General features: G+C 54.9%; 1 protein-coding gene across 1 annotated transcript in view; it reads right to left on the bottom strand.

Annotated features, from left to right (window-relative positions):
* Positions 1–3,724: 3,724 nt before the first annotated feature.
* The window catches only part of ITPR2 (inositol 1,4,5-trisphosphate receptor type 2), a 204,644-nt gene continuing 190,343 nt past the window's right edge, over positions 3,725–18,025 (bottom strand). The window contains 2 exon segments of the mRNA XM_064154862.1: positions 3,725–4,797; positions 6,099–6,260. Of these exon segments, the coding sequence (XP_064010932.1) occupies positions 4,711–4,797; positions 6,099–6,260 (249 nt within the window). The 3' untranslated portion in view covers positions 3,725–4,710.

Genomic DNA, 18,025 nt, shown 5'->3' with positions numbered 1-18,025 from the left:
CAGTCAGCACACGAGGCCAGGTGTTGGGGATGTGACCTGCTGCTACGATGCCTGCGCTGCAGAAACTTCACAGCCAGAGACTGCAGCAGCCTGGACTCTCCTCTCCTGCGGCGATGGGAGCCGGCACAGCCCGCGGGGAAGCAGGTCTGTTTGAACTGACGCTGCAGGCAGCCAGCAGACACGGCCCACGTCCTGCTCACCAGGAGGCTTCCAAGCCAGCTCAGCTGCCTTTTCCAGTTCTCTGCCACAGCTCAGAGAGAAGCAGAGGGATAAAACTCTAGGACATGCACCATAGCAGGAGCGCCAGCGGACGGTCGCGATGAAGCTCCATGGTGACACCTTAAAAAGAAGTTTATCATTTGCTTTTCCTTTTCCCCTCTCGCCCAGCCTCCAGCTCCTGCCCTGGGCTGAGCCCCAGGCAGCAGTGTCACGTTGCTCCACAGAAGCTGGTTTTGTGGCATTTCCAGCCCAGCCCCAGCCAGCACACACAGGCAGCTCTGCAGGACAGTTTGTACTCAGTAAATTTCCAGCTCAGTTTGTATTTCTGTAGTTACTTGATTTGTGCCAAGCATGCTGCACTCATCCCCAGTGCAGTGCTGTGGACAAGCTGTCAGAACTCCCCAGATTCCAGAGACCAGGACCCCAAGCACGTCACTGGGCTGGTAGGTTCCTGCCTGAGCCTTCTCTTCTGGAGAGCGCCGAGACTGACAAGACATGGGCATGCACCATCTGATAACAACTCTTCCCAAGAACTCAAAAGTAAACTTACAGTCAATCCCAGCAGTAAAAAATCACCATTCTGACATTTCCCTGAACCCTTCAGACCTTCCCTTGAACCGTCCTATCTCCCTCCCTTCCCTCCCTTTTGTTTTCTCCATGGGGAGCTGTGTTTGTGACATGCATTTGCACCTCGGGTACATGATAGCCCCCACGGGCAGCTTCCCATGTCCCAGACGAGCAACCAGGAACCTGGGCAGATGTTTACATCTGCATGGGATGAGCAAGAGAGCTTCAGGACTGAAGTCTCCTGTCTTCTCCTTCACAACAAAGCCCTGCCACAGGCAGGGGATCTGCACCGCTGCTCTGCTTGCTTAGGGCTGCAGCCAGGCAGCCCTTCCTGCAGCGCTTCCAGGTACCCCCAGGCTGGCAGCCAGCCACACACACTCACACACAGCAAGCACCCTGCACCCGGAGCAGGGGTAGATGAAGGCTCAGGAGGGTTTGCTTGGGGGCACCAAGGCACCAAGCACCCTGCTGCCACTACTGAACTGGAGTGAAACCACCTGCACCAGAAGCAGCGACACAGAAAAGGCAGCAACGAACTCCCAGGCGAAGGCCCCCAGCAGGAGTCACAGCAGGCCTGGAGGCTTTAGCCTCTGCATTTGCATCACTCAAGAGCTGGACCGCCCAGAATCACACGACAGTGACTGCAAGGCACCTCTGGAGATTATCCATCTCAAGCCCCCTGCTACCTGCCTGGGTTCCCCAGCATCTCCAGGTCAGCAGCAGACCTTCCCCAGCTCCCACACTGAGAAGCAGTGAGGCAGGTGTGTATAAAAGGCTTTATTGCCAGCCACAGCCAGCAGCAGCAGACTGAGTTACTTATGGCGACTGCAACTGCCAGGAGCTCGTCAGTATGGATCCCTCTGAGGCACAACAAGCTCTCAGGCTTTGTAACTCCTCTGCAGCCATAGGCAGGGTAGAAGCTGCTTGCCCACGAGGAGGACACCCCAGCTGCATTAAGCAAAGACAGGCGCACACACACGATGCCAGGTTCGGGCATAAACTCGCTGCTGGGGCTGCTTCACACTCTTTAAGGCTTGGTTAGGTAACAGCTGCTGCTGTTACTGACTGTGGATGCTCTCTCGGAAGCTGTAAGCAGCAGAAAGGCACCAAGGCAAAGGCTGACTGGCATCTGTCACCTCTTTGCTTCTGACACTGTCACTGTCCCTTCTGAAGGGTGGCACTTGGGTGCTCGAGCCTTGGGGATGTCGTTTAGGGTGCCAGACAGAGAATACTGGCAGCACACAGCTGCAGGCCTGAGCTCAGGGTACAAATGCATTGAGTTCCAGGGTTTTCCAGCCCCACTCTCAGAAGAAATTTCCCTTGATGTGGTTTTTGTGAGTGCAAACAAGAGAGGTGCCAGCCACTTCCAGGCTCAGCCAGCTGCCCACCTTCAGCAAATGGCCATCACTGAGTCCCCTTCTCATCAAATCTGCTTTGTGCTTCTCAGCACCCTGCTTGGGGCAGAACAAACTTGCTGGTGAAAGAGAAGCTGTGAAACTGACCTGCACTAACACCTGCAGGGGCTGCTTCTTCTCCAGCTTAGGACTTGATCTGGCATGCAACAGCTTTGTCTTGGTGATGTCCAACAGGTTTTGCCAGGGGCAGCTCTGGCTTTACCTTACAGCAGTTGCTACATGGTGAGCAGCTGACAGAAACGCCCAGACTAAATGCACTGCCAGTCTCCTGGTGCTGGAACTAACTGACATGTTTGGTACAACCAGCTGGTCTACAATGCCCCCACCTCAGTGCCAGGTGAGGCTGTGGAAGGGGCTCCCAGCAGGGTGGTGGTGCTGGAACTGTGGCACCAGGATCTCACATGCAGTGTGAAGCAGAGCTGCAGCACCAGCTTGCTCCTAAAGCACCTCGGCTGATCCCACAGAACACTGCTCTTTGCAGCATCCCAAGCTGGGGAGTGTGCATCTGCTCCACTCTTTGGGGCAGAAAAGGTACCTCCAGCCTTGGAAACAAAGCTCAGCCCAGCTCCCATTGCCTCTACACACTCCCTCTGCTCTTGCCTCCAGCTGTGGTGAGCCTGTCAGCCCAGCACAGAGGAGCTGCAGAAAGTTCACATACCCTGGCCTTGACCCATTCCTGGTAACCACCTTGGCACAGGGAGGCAGAGTGCTAGCTGAACCTGGGAGAACTTCTTCCAGGAGAAACAGCCCCTAAAGCTGGCAGTGGCCATCACCCTTCTCTGCCAGGATGCCCTATGGACTAAGGACAAGTCAACCACAACAGATTTGCTTTCCACAAACCACTCAAAGCTCTGCTTTCCATGAAGTGTTTTTGAAGGACACAACTGCAGCCCATGGGAAGTGTTTTCATGGCAGAAGAAGAACCAGTCCCTAGTGTATGTTATCTGTATCTCAGATGCCTCACAGGCACAAAAATCGGGAGATGGTAGCTTCCAAGAACAGCTTTGAGCTTGGGATGAGGAGACAGCAGTCTGCCTTCCTTCCCTTTCCTTAGGGCTGTTAATTTGAGTTGTGCCTTAAACAAGGCAGTGGCATTTCCTCGGGGAGAAACCAGCCGAGGTGAAGCCGATCACAGCAATGAATGTCTGCAGCTCTGAGTGTGGTTTTTGCAACACAATGAAATGTTACGTGGGGAAACAATGGCCAAAGCACAGTGGGTCAAAAAGCGACTCCGTGGCGCGGAGCTCAGGCGCCCCCAGCACCACCGAGTGACAAAAGCCCAGCCAAAAGGCAAGCGGAGTAGGACCACAGCTCCCATCAGCACCCCCAGACTCTCTCCTGAAAGAGAGGAGAGCCTCCTGGGCTCTGTGGAGACCCTGACACTTTCCTTTGAGCCATCACAAGAAGGGCAGGACACGGCAGAAACCTGCGCAGTTGGCTTGGCCTTTTGGAGAGCCTGGGGCAGAGCAGAGAACTCAGCCCCACCAGCCAGGCCAGTCCTGCAAGCCCCGGAGGCAGCAGAGGCACAAGCCTACGGTCGCCAGCTCAGACGTGAGCTGGCAGAGGATGGGGCTTGTTTACAGTCATCTGCTGCAGAAGAGGAGCTTACGGAAGGTAAGGACACATTACAGTTCCACACAGGCAGGCTCTTGTAAGCTTCTGCAGAAGAATTAAAGCCCATGCATGCTGCAAGCTAGGAAAGGAGGATATTTTGTGTCCTGAGCTCTCCGCTGGAACTTGGCGGTAAAACACAGTTTAACTCCTCAGGATGTGAAATTCCAGGGCCACATTAACAGGGAAGATCAGAAGCCAGGAGAAAGAACTCACTTGCAGTTCTGTTGTCAGTGTTCCCACAGCTGTAGCTGCACTGTGCTCTGTTATAAATAAGAAATTGCATCGTGACAGCTACAGTTCCAAAGCCTTAATGTTTCTCTTTGCAAGCCTTTTTCTAGATTTTGATATTTTTGCTTTGTTTTTCCAGCCTTCTGAGGTTTCTCCCCTTTCCCTCCCAGCAGAAGTCACTTGAGGCAGCTGACAGATCCAAGGCAATTAACAAAGCACAGGTGCCAAGCAAATGTGACTAATGCTGCTGTTTGGCAAAGCCAGAAATGACCTCCCTTGACTCTGACCCAGGCTGCTATGCCCGCAGCAATGAAGCATTCCTCCTCCTCCTGCCTGTCCTGGTGGTCCCAGTGCTCTGGGGAGGGGTCTGAAGCAGCTCTAAAGGTGCAGCCCAAGCTCTGAGGGCAGCTGTGTGAGGCCGTGGCGCTGCAGAGTGCCGGGGCAGCCAAGAAGGAACACAAACCAGCTCACTCCTATCTCTGGCACTAGAGGCTGTGGTCCCTGTTCAACCATGGCAAACAGCTACAAATTGTTCCCAGAGCTCCAGCGCTCAACTCCCTGGCGCTGGGTTGTTTGTAACTCCAACAATAGGCACTGTTGGCTGCCCTCACTCCGCAGTGCAGCAGGGGTGCTGATGAAAGGCCAGGCACGGCTTCTCCCCGTGGCATCAGGGTGGTGGCATGTGATGATTCACATGGGCTGTGTTGGATCCCAGAAAGCCCAGCCGCTGCTTGTTCTTCCTTTGTTCTGTCATCTAAAGTGGAAAAGCAGAGAGGGGGTTGAGATTGTTTCCCCCCCCTGGCCTTTTTTACTGATATTTAGAAGTCAGAGCAAGGCACACACGAGCAAAACAGCAGGGAATGGGATTCTCTGCTCCAGCAGTGAACATTACAAGTGAGAGGAGCCTCTGGAGCAGGGGATCTGATCCCTGCACCCTGTGGGCACTGCATTCCCCTGAGTACATCATCCTCACCCAGCAGCAGGCTCCACAGTGCATCCTGTGCACTCTATGGTGCTGTGCAGCATGCACAGACTCAGCACCTGCACTTGGTGAACAAGCACAGCATCAGGGGATGATCTCAGCCACAGCCAGTGTAAGCCAGAAGAGAACAGGCTGAGCCAGAGTGGGGTGAAAAAAGCCCCACTAGGATGGTCTGGGTGAGCACAATAAGCAGAGGCCTCAGCACATCCAGCCTAAACCTCTGTCAAGTCACTTTGGTTTTGTCACTGGGAAAGAGACTTTTGAGGAGGGATTTGAGGAGGCATAATGAGCTAACCCTGCTGATGCCACTGAAGTGCTGCCCAGAAGGAAAACACAAAGATGCTTCCTGCAACTGTCATGAGGGAGGCAGAGGGAACCACCCTATGGAGGAGCTGATCTGTTGATCCTGAGGCAAGACAAAACACTTCAGGTGATTGTTCAGGCAGAAGCTGGGCTGCAGGCCAGGCCAGCAGCTTGTCCTGCACAGGGGCAAGCAGGGCAGCCATGGAGGGGCGGAGTGACAGCAGCAAACTGTTCTGCACCAGCACTGCTGCTCCCTTAGCAGGGCAGCATGGCGGAGGAGTGGCACGGGGGTTGCAGCAGTGGGGAGTGCAGCACTGAGGAGCACAGAACTGGGGGGTGCAGCAGGGAGGAGCGTAGCACTGAGGAGTGCAGCACGGAGGGGTGCAGCACTGAGGAGCACAGAACTGGGGGGTGCAGCAGGGAGGAGCATAGCACTGAGGAGTGCAGCACGGGGGGGGTGCAGCAGGTTTCTCTGACTCCACCACAGCTGCCCCTGTGTCTCGTTCACTGCTGGTCCCACAGCACCTGCCTGTGCACAGCCCCCAGCACTGCTCTGGCTCCCCTCTGCTCTCCGGAGGATTTCACAGCTAAGCCCTCTGGCTTCTCTTCTCACCTGTTGTTACTAACAGGGTCTGGTTTCATTCCAAACTCTCTTGGTGTATCTGCCCAGACACTTGTGGGAGGGAAGGTCAAACCCTTTCCAGGACAGAAGTATCTTCTGTGATCTTGTCCTGCCTGTGGCTGGCTGGAAGCCACTGCAGGGCACTCACCTGCTCCTTGAGCTCAGCAAGCTGACTGGAAAGCTGCTTCACAAGGGTCATGGTAGACTCCAGCCTCTCCTGCAGGTTCCTGATCTCATTCTGCTCACTGTCGCCTTCGTTGCTGACCAGAGACATGGCTCTCATCCGAGGGAACCAGTCCAGATTCTTCTCCTGCGTGGGGATTAAAGAGCAGGAGTGATGTTACCAGGGGCTTACACAGAGCTGCTGAGGCTGGGCAATGGAAACTGAGCCTCCTCAGTGGCTGGCACACAGGAGACGAGCTTCATAGAATCATAGAATCAACCAGGTTGGAAGAGACCTCCAAGATCATCCAGTCCAACCTAGCACCCAGCCCTATCCAGTCAACTAGACCACGGCACTAAGTGCCTCATCCAGTCTTTTCTTGAAGACCCCCAGGGACGGTGCCTCCACCACCTCCCTGGGCAGCCCATTCCAATGGGAAATCACTCTCTCTGTGCAGAACTTCCTCCTAACATCCAGCCTATACCTACCCTGGCACAACTTGAGACTGTGTCCCCTTGTTCTATTGCTGGTTGCCCAGGAGAAGAGGCCAACCCCCACCTGGCTACAGTGTCCCTTCAGGTAGTTGTAGACAGCAATGAGGTCACCCCTGAGCCTCCTCTTCTCCAGGCTAAACAACCCCAGCTCCCTCAGCCTCTCCTCACAGGCTTTGTGTTCCAGGCCCTTCACCAGTACAGTCAGCAAGCATTCTCCACAAGCATTTCTGTCTTTGGTTCTCCTCAGCCAGAAAGAAGACATCACCTGGGAAATCTTGGTTGCCCACAGCTGCAGCATGGGCAGTGCTGGCATAGCCAGCCGTGGCTCTGGCATGCAGAAATGCCTTCTGGGTTAGCTCTGGGGGACTCCTCTGGTACCCCAGCAGCAGCAGAGCCTGTGCTTTGCTTTCAGGTGCATGCAGGGACACATCTCCCTGCTGCCTCTGCACTTGGCTGGCCTGTAGCTGTCTCGGCTGTCCTTGTGGCAATGTCAGGGAGCCAACACCAGCAAAACAAGACAAGGCAAAATCCTTTTCAGATTGGCCTGGAGTGTGATACTGCAGGAGAAGGGGGACCATGGGCTTGATGATCTTAAAGGTCTCTTCCAGTCAGAACAATTCTATGTCTCCAAGAAAAGCTGAGTCTTGGATCCAGCTGCCCACGCCACAAGATTTGGGGTCCTGGATGGCTCAGGCTGCAGTGTGCTGTTGAGATTTTTAGGTAGCTATAAGTACAACCTCCTGGCCACAGGCTAACCTGCCAAGGACCCAACAGCACTGAACTGGGTGTTCCATGGCCTCAGGATGTGAAGTTCTTAATCACAGAAACACTGTACAGGGAGCTGTGAGGCAGGAGGTGCTGTGTCAGCACCACCCTGTGTTGTTTCTGTGGCCCGGGGGCACAGATACCTGCGTGCAAGTTGGAACAGCCAGAGCAGACCCAAGTGTGCGAGCCCAGGAGGAGTGGCACCATGTGGCAAGCCACCCAGTTTAGCTTAAGGCACGAGACAAAGGCAACTGGTCTTACAACTGGCAATGCCTTGCATCAATGCATGCCTGCCCTCCACCCTGGGCAATGGCAGGATGTGGGCAGGTCACATGCACAGTGTTTTGCAAGGGACACATCACTTGGCAGCTCCAGAAGAGAAGCAGAAACGGCTTAACAGTTTCTGCCCATCTCCTGCACTGTGAATGCCACCCCAACAGCACTATGGCAGAAGGAGGGAAGGGAAGGAGGGGAGGGAAAGGAAGAAGGGAAGGAGGGAAGGGAAGCTTGGTCTCCAAGCTGGTGACACATGGGTTTGATGGGTAGACCACTGGATGGATAAAGAAGTGGCTTTATGGTTGCACCCAAAGAGTGGCTGTCAACAGGTCCTTGTCCCAGTGGAGGCCAGTGACAAATGGAGTCCCTCAGGGATCAGTCCTGGGACCAGTCTTGTTCAGCATCTTTGTTGGTGCCATGGGCAGAGGCACTGAATGCAGCCTCAGCAAGTTTGCTGACCACACCAAGCTGTGTGGTGCGGCAGCCAGGCTGGAGGGCAGGGATGCATCCAGAGGGACCTGGGCAGGCTGCAGAGGTGGGCACAAGCCAAGCTCAGGAGGTTCAACAAGACCAAGTGCAGGGTCCTGCATCTGGGAGGTGCTGCTGGACAAGAAGCTCAGCAGGAGCCAGCAGTGTGCACCTGCAGCCCAGAAAGCCAACCAGAGCCTGAGCTGCAGCAGCAGAAGTGTGGCCAGCAGGGCCAGGGAGGTGATTCTCTCCCTTTACTGCACTCTGGTGAGACCCCACCTGGAGTACTGCAGCCAGCTCTGGAGCCCCCATTGCAAGAAGGATGTGGACATGCTGGAGTGTGTCCAGAGCAGGGCCAGGAGGATGCTCAGAGGCTGCAGCAACTCTGCTGTGAGCACAGACTGAAAGAGTTGGGACTGTTTGGTCTGGAGCAGAGGAGGCTCCCAGGTGGCCTTCTTGTGGCCTTCCAGGATCTGAAGGAGGCTACAAAAAAAGCTGGGGAGAGACTTTTCAGAATACCAGGGAGTGGCAGGACTGAGGGGAATGGAGCAAAGCTGGAGATGGGTAGGTTCAGGCTGACTGTGAGGAGGAAATTGTTGAGCATGAGAGTGGTGAGAGCCTGGAATGGGTTGCCCAGGGAGGTGGTTGAGACCCCATGGCTGGAGGTGTTTAAGGCCAGGCTGGCTGAGGCTGTGGGCAGCCTGCTCTAGGGTAGGGTGTCCCTGGGCATGGCAGGGGGTTGGAACTGGATGATCCTTGTGTTCTCTTCCAACCCTGACTGAGCCTATGGTTCTGTGATTCTAAGGAGAGAGGGAAGGGAAAGGGAGGGGATGGAAGGGAAGGAGGGAAGGGAAAGGGAGGAGGGTGCTTGCTCACTCCTTGCATTGGCCCTGTTATCCAGGACAAGACAAAATGCACAGCCACGAGCACTGGAGTTGTTTTCTTCCTTTGAACTCAAAGCTTGTGAGCAGCTGTGCCTGGCAGTGCTGCCCTGCTGCTGCTGCTCCAGTGACAAGACGCCCTGGGCTCGCAGCGTGCCCTTGTGCCAGGCAGGCTGGTGGGATGGGGCCTCTGTCCTCCTGCCTGCTCCGTGCTGGGCCTCGTGATCTCATTGTGCCAGTGTGCCGTGGGCGTGCAGGGTGCCACCTGCAGTGGGTCCCAACTCGTGCACACCAGAGCCTGCCGGCGGTGCGGCTGTGACCCCGCTGCTGGCTGGTGCCCGCTGCTCGCACAAGTCCGGCACTCATTTCGCCCTGGCGCTTGCGTTGGCTGGGCGCCGGCAGAGCCCTCGCCAGGGGCCAGCGGTAAGCACAGGTGTGCTCGCCCACACCAAGCCTGCCTGTGCACGGGGCCTTCCTGATCAATGCCTTTCTTTTTGCCACACGTTTGACAGCAAATCTGTCTGGCCCTGCAGGCACGGAGAGTGAATTCCAAGGAGCTGCAGCAAACAGAGCTGCTCTTGTGCCTGTTTCCTGGAAAGCTCTGGAATCTGCACCTAGCACAGCTTCTCTGGCCTGAAGCACCTGAAGATACCAAGCACAAGGCCATGGGGGCCAGCTGAGGGAGCAGGCTCACCTCACCAAAGCTTCTCAAGCCAGGCTGCCCAGGAGTGCACCCTGACACCTCATCATTGTGCTCCTTGTGTTGGTCAAGTTCTGCTGCCAGGACCACGACGGTCACTCTGCTGGTTTTCATTTGCCACTCCCTCGGCTCCTCCAGGATGCAAGGCAGAGACCTCCAAGCTGCCTTGGAAAGCATGTCCATGGCCCTGCAGCATCCAGAGGAACACCACACGACCCTGTGCAGATGCCAGCCATGCCAGCTCAGTGGGCTTGTCTCCCACTGTTACCTGCTGCAACCTGAGGCCTTCAGCCTCCTCCTCTCCAGGCTAACCCCCCCAGCTCCCTCAGCTGCTCCTCCCCAGCTCTGTTTTCCAGACCCTTCCCCAGCTTTGTTGCCCTTCTCTGGACCTGCTCCAGCCTCTCAGTGTCCTTTTTGGAGTGAGTGGCCCCAAACCGAGCGCAGTCCCCAGGGTGTGGCCTCGCCGGCGCTGAGCCCAGGGGCACGGAACCAGAGTCACTTCCCTGCTGCTGCACTCTGGCACAGGAGCGCAGCTCGGTGCAGAGCACTGCAGCAGCCCCCTCCAGATCACAGCATCTTCCTGCTCCACGCTGTGCCCTGCAGAACTCCTCTGCCAGCACACAGCCCTGCACAGGCAGAGGCAGGCAGCCAGGAGAGCTGCAGGGACAGAGAGGAGCTGCAGCTGCTCCCCGCCCGTTCCGCTGGGGATGGAGGAGGCAGCGTGGGCAGGTGGGGCCAGCCAGGAGGCGCTGGGCCAAGCAGCCGCAGGCCAGCAGAGCAGACGGCTCCCGTGGGGATCCAGGCTCTCGCTGTCTCTACGCTCCCGCCCCGCTGGCAGGGCTCCCGCGGGCCGCCCTGCCAGGCTCTGTGGGCACCCGAGGGTGCGGGGGGATGCCGGTGGGGCAGGCGCCTGGGACTCCACAGGGCTGGGAGGGTTTGCTGCCCCTGCTTGTGCGAAACCTTAAACCCTTCTTCCTGGAGAGGCTGCTCAAAGCAGAAGTCTGAATTTGCCTCATGGAGTTCTTTGTGCAGCTTTCTCCATCCCTTCCGTGGGCTTTGCAAGGGGTAGGCAAAGCTGCGGGCCGAGGCCCTCCTGGGCAAAACGTGGGCACCTCCCTGACTCTGCCAGCTGTGGCTGAGCATGAACAGAGGAAAGAGTGGAGAAATCCATTTAGAGCTTCTCCATTTTGCACAAAGACTCTCTGGAGCTCTCTCCCTTGGCACAGCTCCTAGCTTTGGTGGTGCTCTCATGCTGAGCCAAATCCCTGCCGTTGCAGTAACTGGCACGGGCACCTTTCCTCAGGAGGGACCAGCCGTGGAGCAGCCAGCAGGAGGGACCTAAGAGAGCCTTTGAGCAAGAGACTGCCAGGTAAGAGTGAAGGAAAACAGGTCAGAGAATAGGACGAAGAGGATGAAGCAGAGGAGTGAAGCCAGCCTAGCACATGCCTTCTCCTGGTGCCAGGGCCAGACCCAGGGTGCCAGGCCACTGCCAGCTGCACCAAGCCTGCACTTCTCCAGTAGACTCTCATGTAGCAACCCTTGGTCCTTCTTCCTGTGACCCCTATTGCAACACCAAAGCACAACTTTCACCGCTTCCCTGCTGCCTGCGAGAGGAGAAAAGTGGTGATGCTACTCATGACACTTGCAGCTGTGAGTTCCCCAGCTGTGTGCTGCAGAGCAGGGATGTGCCTCTGCCTCCTTCAGCCCACCAGTTCCTGCCTGCTCCTCGGCCTGGCGAGAGCCATCAGAGGGTTGTTACCTAACAGTGAGGCTGAGGAAGAGAGGCTGCCTGAAGCCTTCTTTGCTCCTCAGCTGGGTGGTGGCTGAAGGGTGTGGAAGAGGAGCATGGGTAAGGAGAAAGTTCTTCACTGAGAGAGTCATTGGACACTGGAATGGGCTGCCTGGGGAGGTGGTGGAGTCGCCGTCCCTGGGGCAGTTCAAGGCAAGGTTGGACGTGGCACTTGGTGCCATGGTCTAGCCTTGAGCTCTGTGGTAAAGGGTTGGACTTGATGATCTGTGAGGTCTCTTCCAACCTTGGTGACACTGTGATGCTGTGACTTTCAAAGCCCAACTGGACACGATCCTGGACAGCCTGCTCCAGGTCATCCTGTTTGAGCAGGGCCATGGATTAGGTATTCTCCAGAGGTGCCTTACAAGCCCCACCATTCCATGGTTCTCTGATTCCAGGTGCCCACTGAGGTCTGAGAAGTGGCACTGTCAGGCCACACAGTACAGCTTCATCATCTCTGACTTTGTTGTGCCCTAGGTCTGTGCCTCAGCCGCTGTAGTCATCAGAACCAACCTGTTTGGAGCTAGCACTCCAAAGAAACTCTTCAGAGCTGGGTACAAAGAGACCAGTTACCAAGAAATGATTCTGTCTGTGCAAGTGAGCCCTCCCCTTCCCTTCCAGATCTGCTGCCCTTGGACACAGTCTGGCTAAGGACAGGGTCACAGAATCACAGAGCCACTCATGGTGCAAGAGGCCTCTGAGATCATCAGGTCCAACTGTCAGCCCAACACCACTATGCCCACTGAACCACACTGCCAGCTGCCATGGCCACACCATTCCTGAACACTTCCTGAGCAAAGCCTTGTCCTGCAAGCCTGTAGTTCTGCAGCTCCTAGAGCCACCTCGCAGAGGGACTCTAAGGGTGCAGTCTCCAGTGCTTCAGGTGGCACAGGGCAGTAACCGCCCTGTGCTTTCATCATTCGGCTCTGTGCATGACTTGGCCAAGCCATGGCTCACAAACATTCATCCTAAACTGAACCCAAGCAGCCTCCTGCAGATCCTCCCTGACACTTTAATGCTCAGAATGCCTCTGATGAGCGACCTGCCTGGTGCAGGGATACAGGGAGGGAAACCAGGGATTGATCTGCATCCAAATGCATCCACGACAGGAGCTCAAGGAACACAAAAATAAACCTTGGCAATTACAGATACATCTTTATGCAAGGAGAACACTCTCAGGTCTAGCTGGGTCTGCACTGCAGAGATACCTGCTGCAGATGCCACAGGTCCTGGGGAACCAGAGGAATCTGCTTCTGGTCAGCTGGAACCATGGCACAGACCCACCATCTGCCTTTGCAGCAAGAGAAAGGCCAGGTGTGGGAACAGGCTGCCCAGGGAGGTGGTGGGGCCACCACCCCTGGAGGTGTTCAGAACCCAGGCAGACATGGCACTCTGGGGCATCAATTAGCAGACGTGGTTGGACTTGACGAGCTTAGAGGGCATCTCCAACCTTAATGATTCTGTCACCATTGATGCGTTTGCACTTCGACTTGGCTGACTGAGGGCTGAAGCAGAATTACTCACAGCTGTAATTCTCAACAGCTGTGAGTCCTTCAAGACTGCCAGTGCAGGCTGCTTGGGATTCCACCATGAGCACCCTGCTCATGCTACCCCCACAGCTAGAGTGAGGGATGGTAATGGACCTCAGGCTGTGAAAAGTGTCTCTGATAGGGCAGCTTCAGTACTCAGCTTGGGCTCTGTAAAGGAGCCTGCTCTGCCAAGAGCAGGCACCCCAGAATCTCTGCTGATCAAACACACCTCAGGGACTTGGTATTTACATCCCAGCAACAGGAATGATCCTGAAAAGAGTTTTCCTACAGTTAAGACCCTAGGCCAGAGCGTGGCCTCACGCTGCTGCTGTGGGCAAACGTGCAGCTGATGCTGGATGTGGGAGGCAGCAGCAGTGAAAGAGGGCAAGAGCTGCAAGGCTGAAGCAGCATGGCAAGGGAAGGGTCCTGCTTTGCCCTAGAAGATGGAAAGCAGAATCACAGAGCAACAGAACAGTGGGGTTTGGAAGGGACATCCAGAGGCTGTCCAGTCCAACCCCTCTGCCAGAGCAGGGTCACCCACAGCAGCTTGCCCAAGATCATGTCCAGAAGAAGTCAAGCTAAGCAGCTTTGTCACCAGGGTACTGAGACTGCACCTTCCAGATGCCCTCTGGGTGGGAAGCCAGGGGAGGATCTGCAGGTGTGCAAGGACATCAGCTGCACAAGAACTCCTCCATGTTCCATGGCACAGCTTCTGTGTGCTTGGAGGACTTTGGCTTGTGTTCACCTCAGCACCACTCTCCTTGAAGCCACCATGGTGGCCTCCCATGTCTCCCCTTCCTCATGTTCATCTCTCAGATGTGGGTTTCTGCTGCTCCTTCAGCTGCTCTGTGCCACCTTCCCTCTGCCCTCACCCATAGCACTGGTGTTTCCCTCTGCCAAGCTGCAAGAACCCCAACAGTGCTGCCTGAAGCAAGGATTTGGTGCTCAGTATGTGTGCCCTTATAACAGCTATAGTTCTGGATGCGTGCAAAACATGAGGCTATTTCTCCACCTTCCTGTGTTGTTATGTTGTTAGCGGTTACTGGACATGCTTGAGGAAAACCAGCTCATTCATTTGCAACAATTAAATGACTTCTGATACAACCCCTGCATCTCGTGCACAGTGAAACATCTGCTGCAGAGATCAGACAAGAAGTGTTTTGGCTTTTCTCTTCTTTTGTGAAGCAGCTATTGTTGGTACAAAAGGCAGAGCTGTAAATCACAGCCCGCATGCGGACACAGGCTGCCACTGCTGAGCAGGAATTTACTGTGGCTAGAGAGGGATTTGAAGCAGCAATGAATCACTGCCTCGCTAACTTTATTCACCTGAGGCTGCTTTCAATATGGTGACACTCATGGCACATGTCCCCTCCTCCTGCTGCACTGCTTGGGGCAACCGTGACACGGGAGTGGGGCTGAGCTGCTCATGCAGCCCCACCACTGCCCACCAAAATGCCCCTGACCCTGACTTCTTTCTCCTTCCCCTGCTTCTCCCAACACCCCATAGCAGGTTCCCTACTTGCTGGCCAGGCTGGCACACACCTAGCTGAGTGGCAGTGGTGTTTCTGCTCCCTTTGGCTGTGCTTAAAGGACACAGAAGGGTGATGCTTCTGCAGGCCCTGCCTTTCCTGCCATGCTGCTTGCACTAGCAAGCTGGACCCCTCCTCCTGTTCTGCTGAACCTGCTGGCAGGCTGCTGAAAGCCGGGCAGCAGCCACCCACATTCACCCTGCTGCAACACAAACACCCTGCAGTGTCCTGCCACTGCTGGGGACAGGGCACGTCTGCTCCTTGCAGACCTGTGTGCCACCCACTGCTAGGTACACCACACCTTCTGACCCTTTTTAACCGACACAAGAGCTGGTCTGACCCAGTGGGTCGCAGTCTAATTCCATCCCCAAACCACCACCTATCTCCTCCAGCACAGGAGCTGGGCACACACTTATTGAAATCTAGTGGGTTTTCTCACATTTAGCCTCATTCTCTGGTTCTGGCACCTTGTATTTTGCAAGGATTGTCTATTTCCCAGCTTTAGATCCAATCTGGTGTAACAGAATCTGTGGAAAGCACAAAGGCTCAGCAGGAGACTACTTTTTCAGAGGCTCAGGACTTGACCTCGTTCTCAGCGCTGCACAGACAGAGCCTCCCTGATGGCAGCACCATTGTTCTGGCTCAGGACGCTGGGCCAGAGCTGAGGCTTCTGAATCCTGAGCTGAATGTCCCTGCTTTGGGCCCTTTTTGACTATGATGTATCTTGCATGTGGTGTGCTAAGAAAGGACAACTTCGAGAACAACCCTTTCTCGTTTTCTCTCACAGTGCAGCAGAATGATCCCCTACCCCCAGGGGCTCTGCCGAACTGGGGGTTCAGTAAGGATATGCTCACACATCTACCATACACAGAATGGTTTGGGCTGGAAAAGACCTTTAGTGGCATGTGCATGGGAGCACGTGCTCCAGGGACATGGGCTGGCACCAGCCTTGGCAGAGCTAGAGTGTGGTTGGGCTCCACAACCTTCAAGGTCTTTTCCAGCCAAAAGCGTTCTGTGATTCTGTTCCCTCTGCACAGTGGGTGGGAAGCAGCAACACTGGGCCCCCAAGGGGTAAGATGGAATTGCTCAGGGTGGTGTTTCCAGAGGCTGCAAGCACTGATCACTAAAAAGTCATCAGGGTCCTTTGCAAACCTTGACCTGCCTGGGCTATATTTTCATGTAGGGCTCTTGTTCAAGTGGCTGGGAAGATACTGACAAGGATCCCCCGTACAGATCTACTTTGTGTTTTGAGCCCAGCACTAACCCATGGCTTGCTGTGCTCAGCCCCAATGCAGCTTCTCTTGAGAACAAGTAGATGATCCCCTGCCGAAACCTGGAGTTGCAATTTTCCTTCACTCAGTGAAAGGAGAAGCAGAGATAAAGCATCTGAAGAGGATTTAGAGCTGCCTGCTTGTCTTGGAGGCTCTGCAAAGCTCCTGCTGCCCAAGGCTCACAGGAGTGCAATGTGATTGCTGACCTGCTGGCCTCTGCAGGGTGGCTGCAGTTGGGTCCATCCCATATCCATTGGGTGCAGCCACAACACTACCTCCAGCAGATCCCTCCCTCGCAAAATGCCCCGGGAGGCAATGGTGTCAAGCACTTGATCAGGGCTTGTTGGTGGTAATATTGCAAGGTTTCATGATGTAAAAAATACATCAGTGCCATTTAAATGGAACAAAATGGTTCCTTCTCTTTCCCCTGCAGAGCATTTTTAACCGTTTTCTCTAAAGATTTGTTCAATAAATACTGCATGAAAGAAATATTCTGCACTCTGTCCCACAGACAGCATTTGCCAGCCTGATTGATTTCTTTCTCTGCAACTAATCTGATTTCTTTAGGCTATACATCACCTTTCTTATTAAAGAAGATGCAACCCTAGTTTTGTATCACACACACATCCAGCACCCTAAAGAGAGAGATGATTCCAGGAACGAGGCTTTGCAACCAAACAGCAAAGGACTGACACAACCAAAGCTATCTGCAGCCAGATGTGGCTGACACAAATCTCACAAAGCTGCTCCCCAAAGGCGCAATGAGACCAAAGTCACACAACTGCAGACACTGATCCATGCAGGCTCACTCTGCCTGTGGATTTCCCACCAGACAGACAGAAAACAAGAACCTTCATCGCATCTCTAGCAGCTTGTAGAACAAGCCAGCTCCCCAAATCTTGCTGCCTCTGAGCTGTGAGAACTCAGAATCCTAAACCCATAGAATCACAGAATGGTTGGGCTGGAAAAACCCTTTCAGATCATCCAGTCCAACCATGCTCTAGCTCTGGTCCCTCAGCACCACATCTCTGCCTCTCCGGGAAACCTCCAGGGATGGGGATTCAGCTGCCCTGTGCCAGGCTTTGAGAACCTTCAGTGAAGTTTCCTCTAATGTCTAACTTGAACCTCCTCTGGTGCAACTCGAGGCCATTTCCTCTCCTCCTGTCACTTGTTGCTAAGGAAAGAGCCCAACCCCCACTTGGCTCCAGCCTCCAAGCAGAACTACATTTTTTGTAGCCTTACTCTGTTCTCCTCAGAGCAGAGCCTCACTGCTGTTATTTTGAGTCTAACCCAAGTTGCTCTTTGTTTAGATGCTGTTGCTGGAAGGCAACAACCTCAAACTCATCTCCCTGTCCTTTGTAAACACCCCAGTACCTTTGGGCAAGCCTGCAGTCCTTCCTTTACTCAGCTTCTGCAGTTAGCAGCCTTGGATGTAGAGACTTTGGGTGTCTCTTTCCTCTTGCAGAAGCCAGCAGCTCAGCCCCACTGTGATGCAAAGCCCAAGGATTGTTTTCACACGTCACAATGAGACTCTCAAATAGCATCAAGAGAGTTTTGTGTTTGTTGCTTCTCCTTTAGAGCAAAAGCAAATTAATGCCACTGTCACACTTTGGGAGGTGCTCATCACTTTGCTCCTCTGAAGTTGGGCTTCTTACCTCTGCCTGTGACCCCAGGCAGGGCCCACTTCCCATTAGGCAAAGCCCAGCTTGTCCCAGGAGAATGAGGCTCTGTTCCTGGCAGGATCTAAGTGCAACAGTGGGTGTCTATCCAGGGCTTCAGAGAGCCTTCCCATCACTTGAAACCACAGAATAAAGGTCTGCCCACACACAGATCTGTCTCAGGCCACATGCTTCCTTCACCAAGGGACAAAAGATGGCTTTTGCAGGCTGCCTGGCACGCTCCCAGCTGCAGTCGCTGGCAGGTGGAGGCAGGAGCAGGCTCCAGCAGCAAACCGCAGCCTGTGTGCTGCCAGCAGCGCTGCTCAGCCTGCGGCGCTCCAGCTGGAACACCTCTACTGCATCCTCCCGGGCATCTGCCAGCTTCAAGGAACAGCCTCATGGCCAGACCCCTCCTTGAGTCAAACAAACCAACAGGAACCCGACTCAGCTCATTCATTTGCATTTGCAAACTGACTGAACAGAAGTTGGAAGGAAGACAAGGAGGCTGTGACCACCCAGGGCAGAACTCATCTTCAGAGCAACACCAGCCTC

This window comes from Pogoniulus pusillus, chromosome 15 (genome assembly GCF_015220805.1).
Source record: "Pogoniulus pusillus isolate bPogPus1 chromosome 15, bPogPus1.pri, whole genome shotgun sequence".
Taxonomy (NCBI): Eukaryota; Metazoa; Chordata; class Aves; order Piciformes; family Lybiidae; genus Pogoniulus; species Pogoniulus pusillus.
The sequence above is the reverse complement of the archived record's forward strand: the minus strand, read 5'-3'. Positions and strand labels throughout refer to the sequence as shown.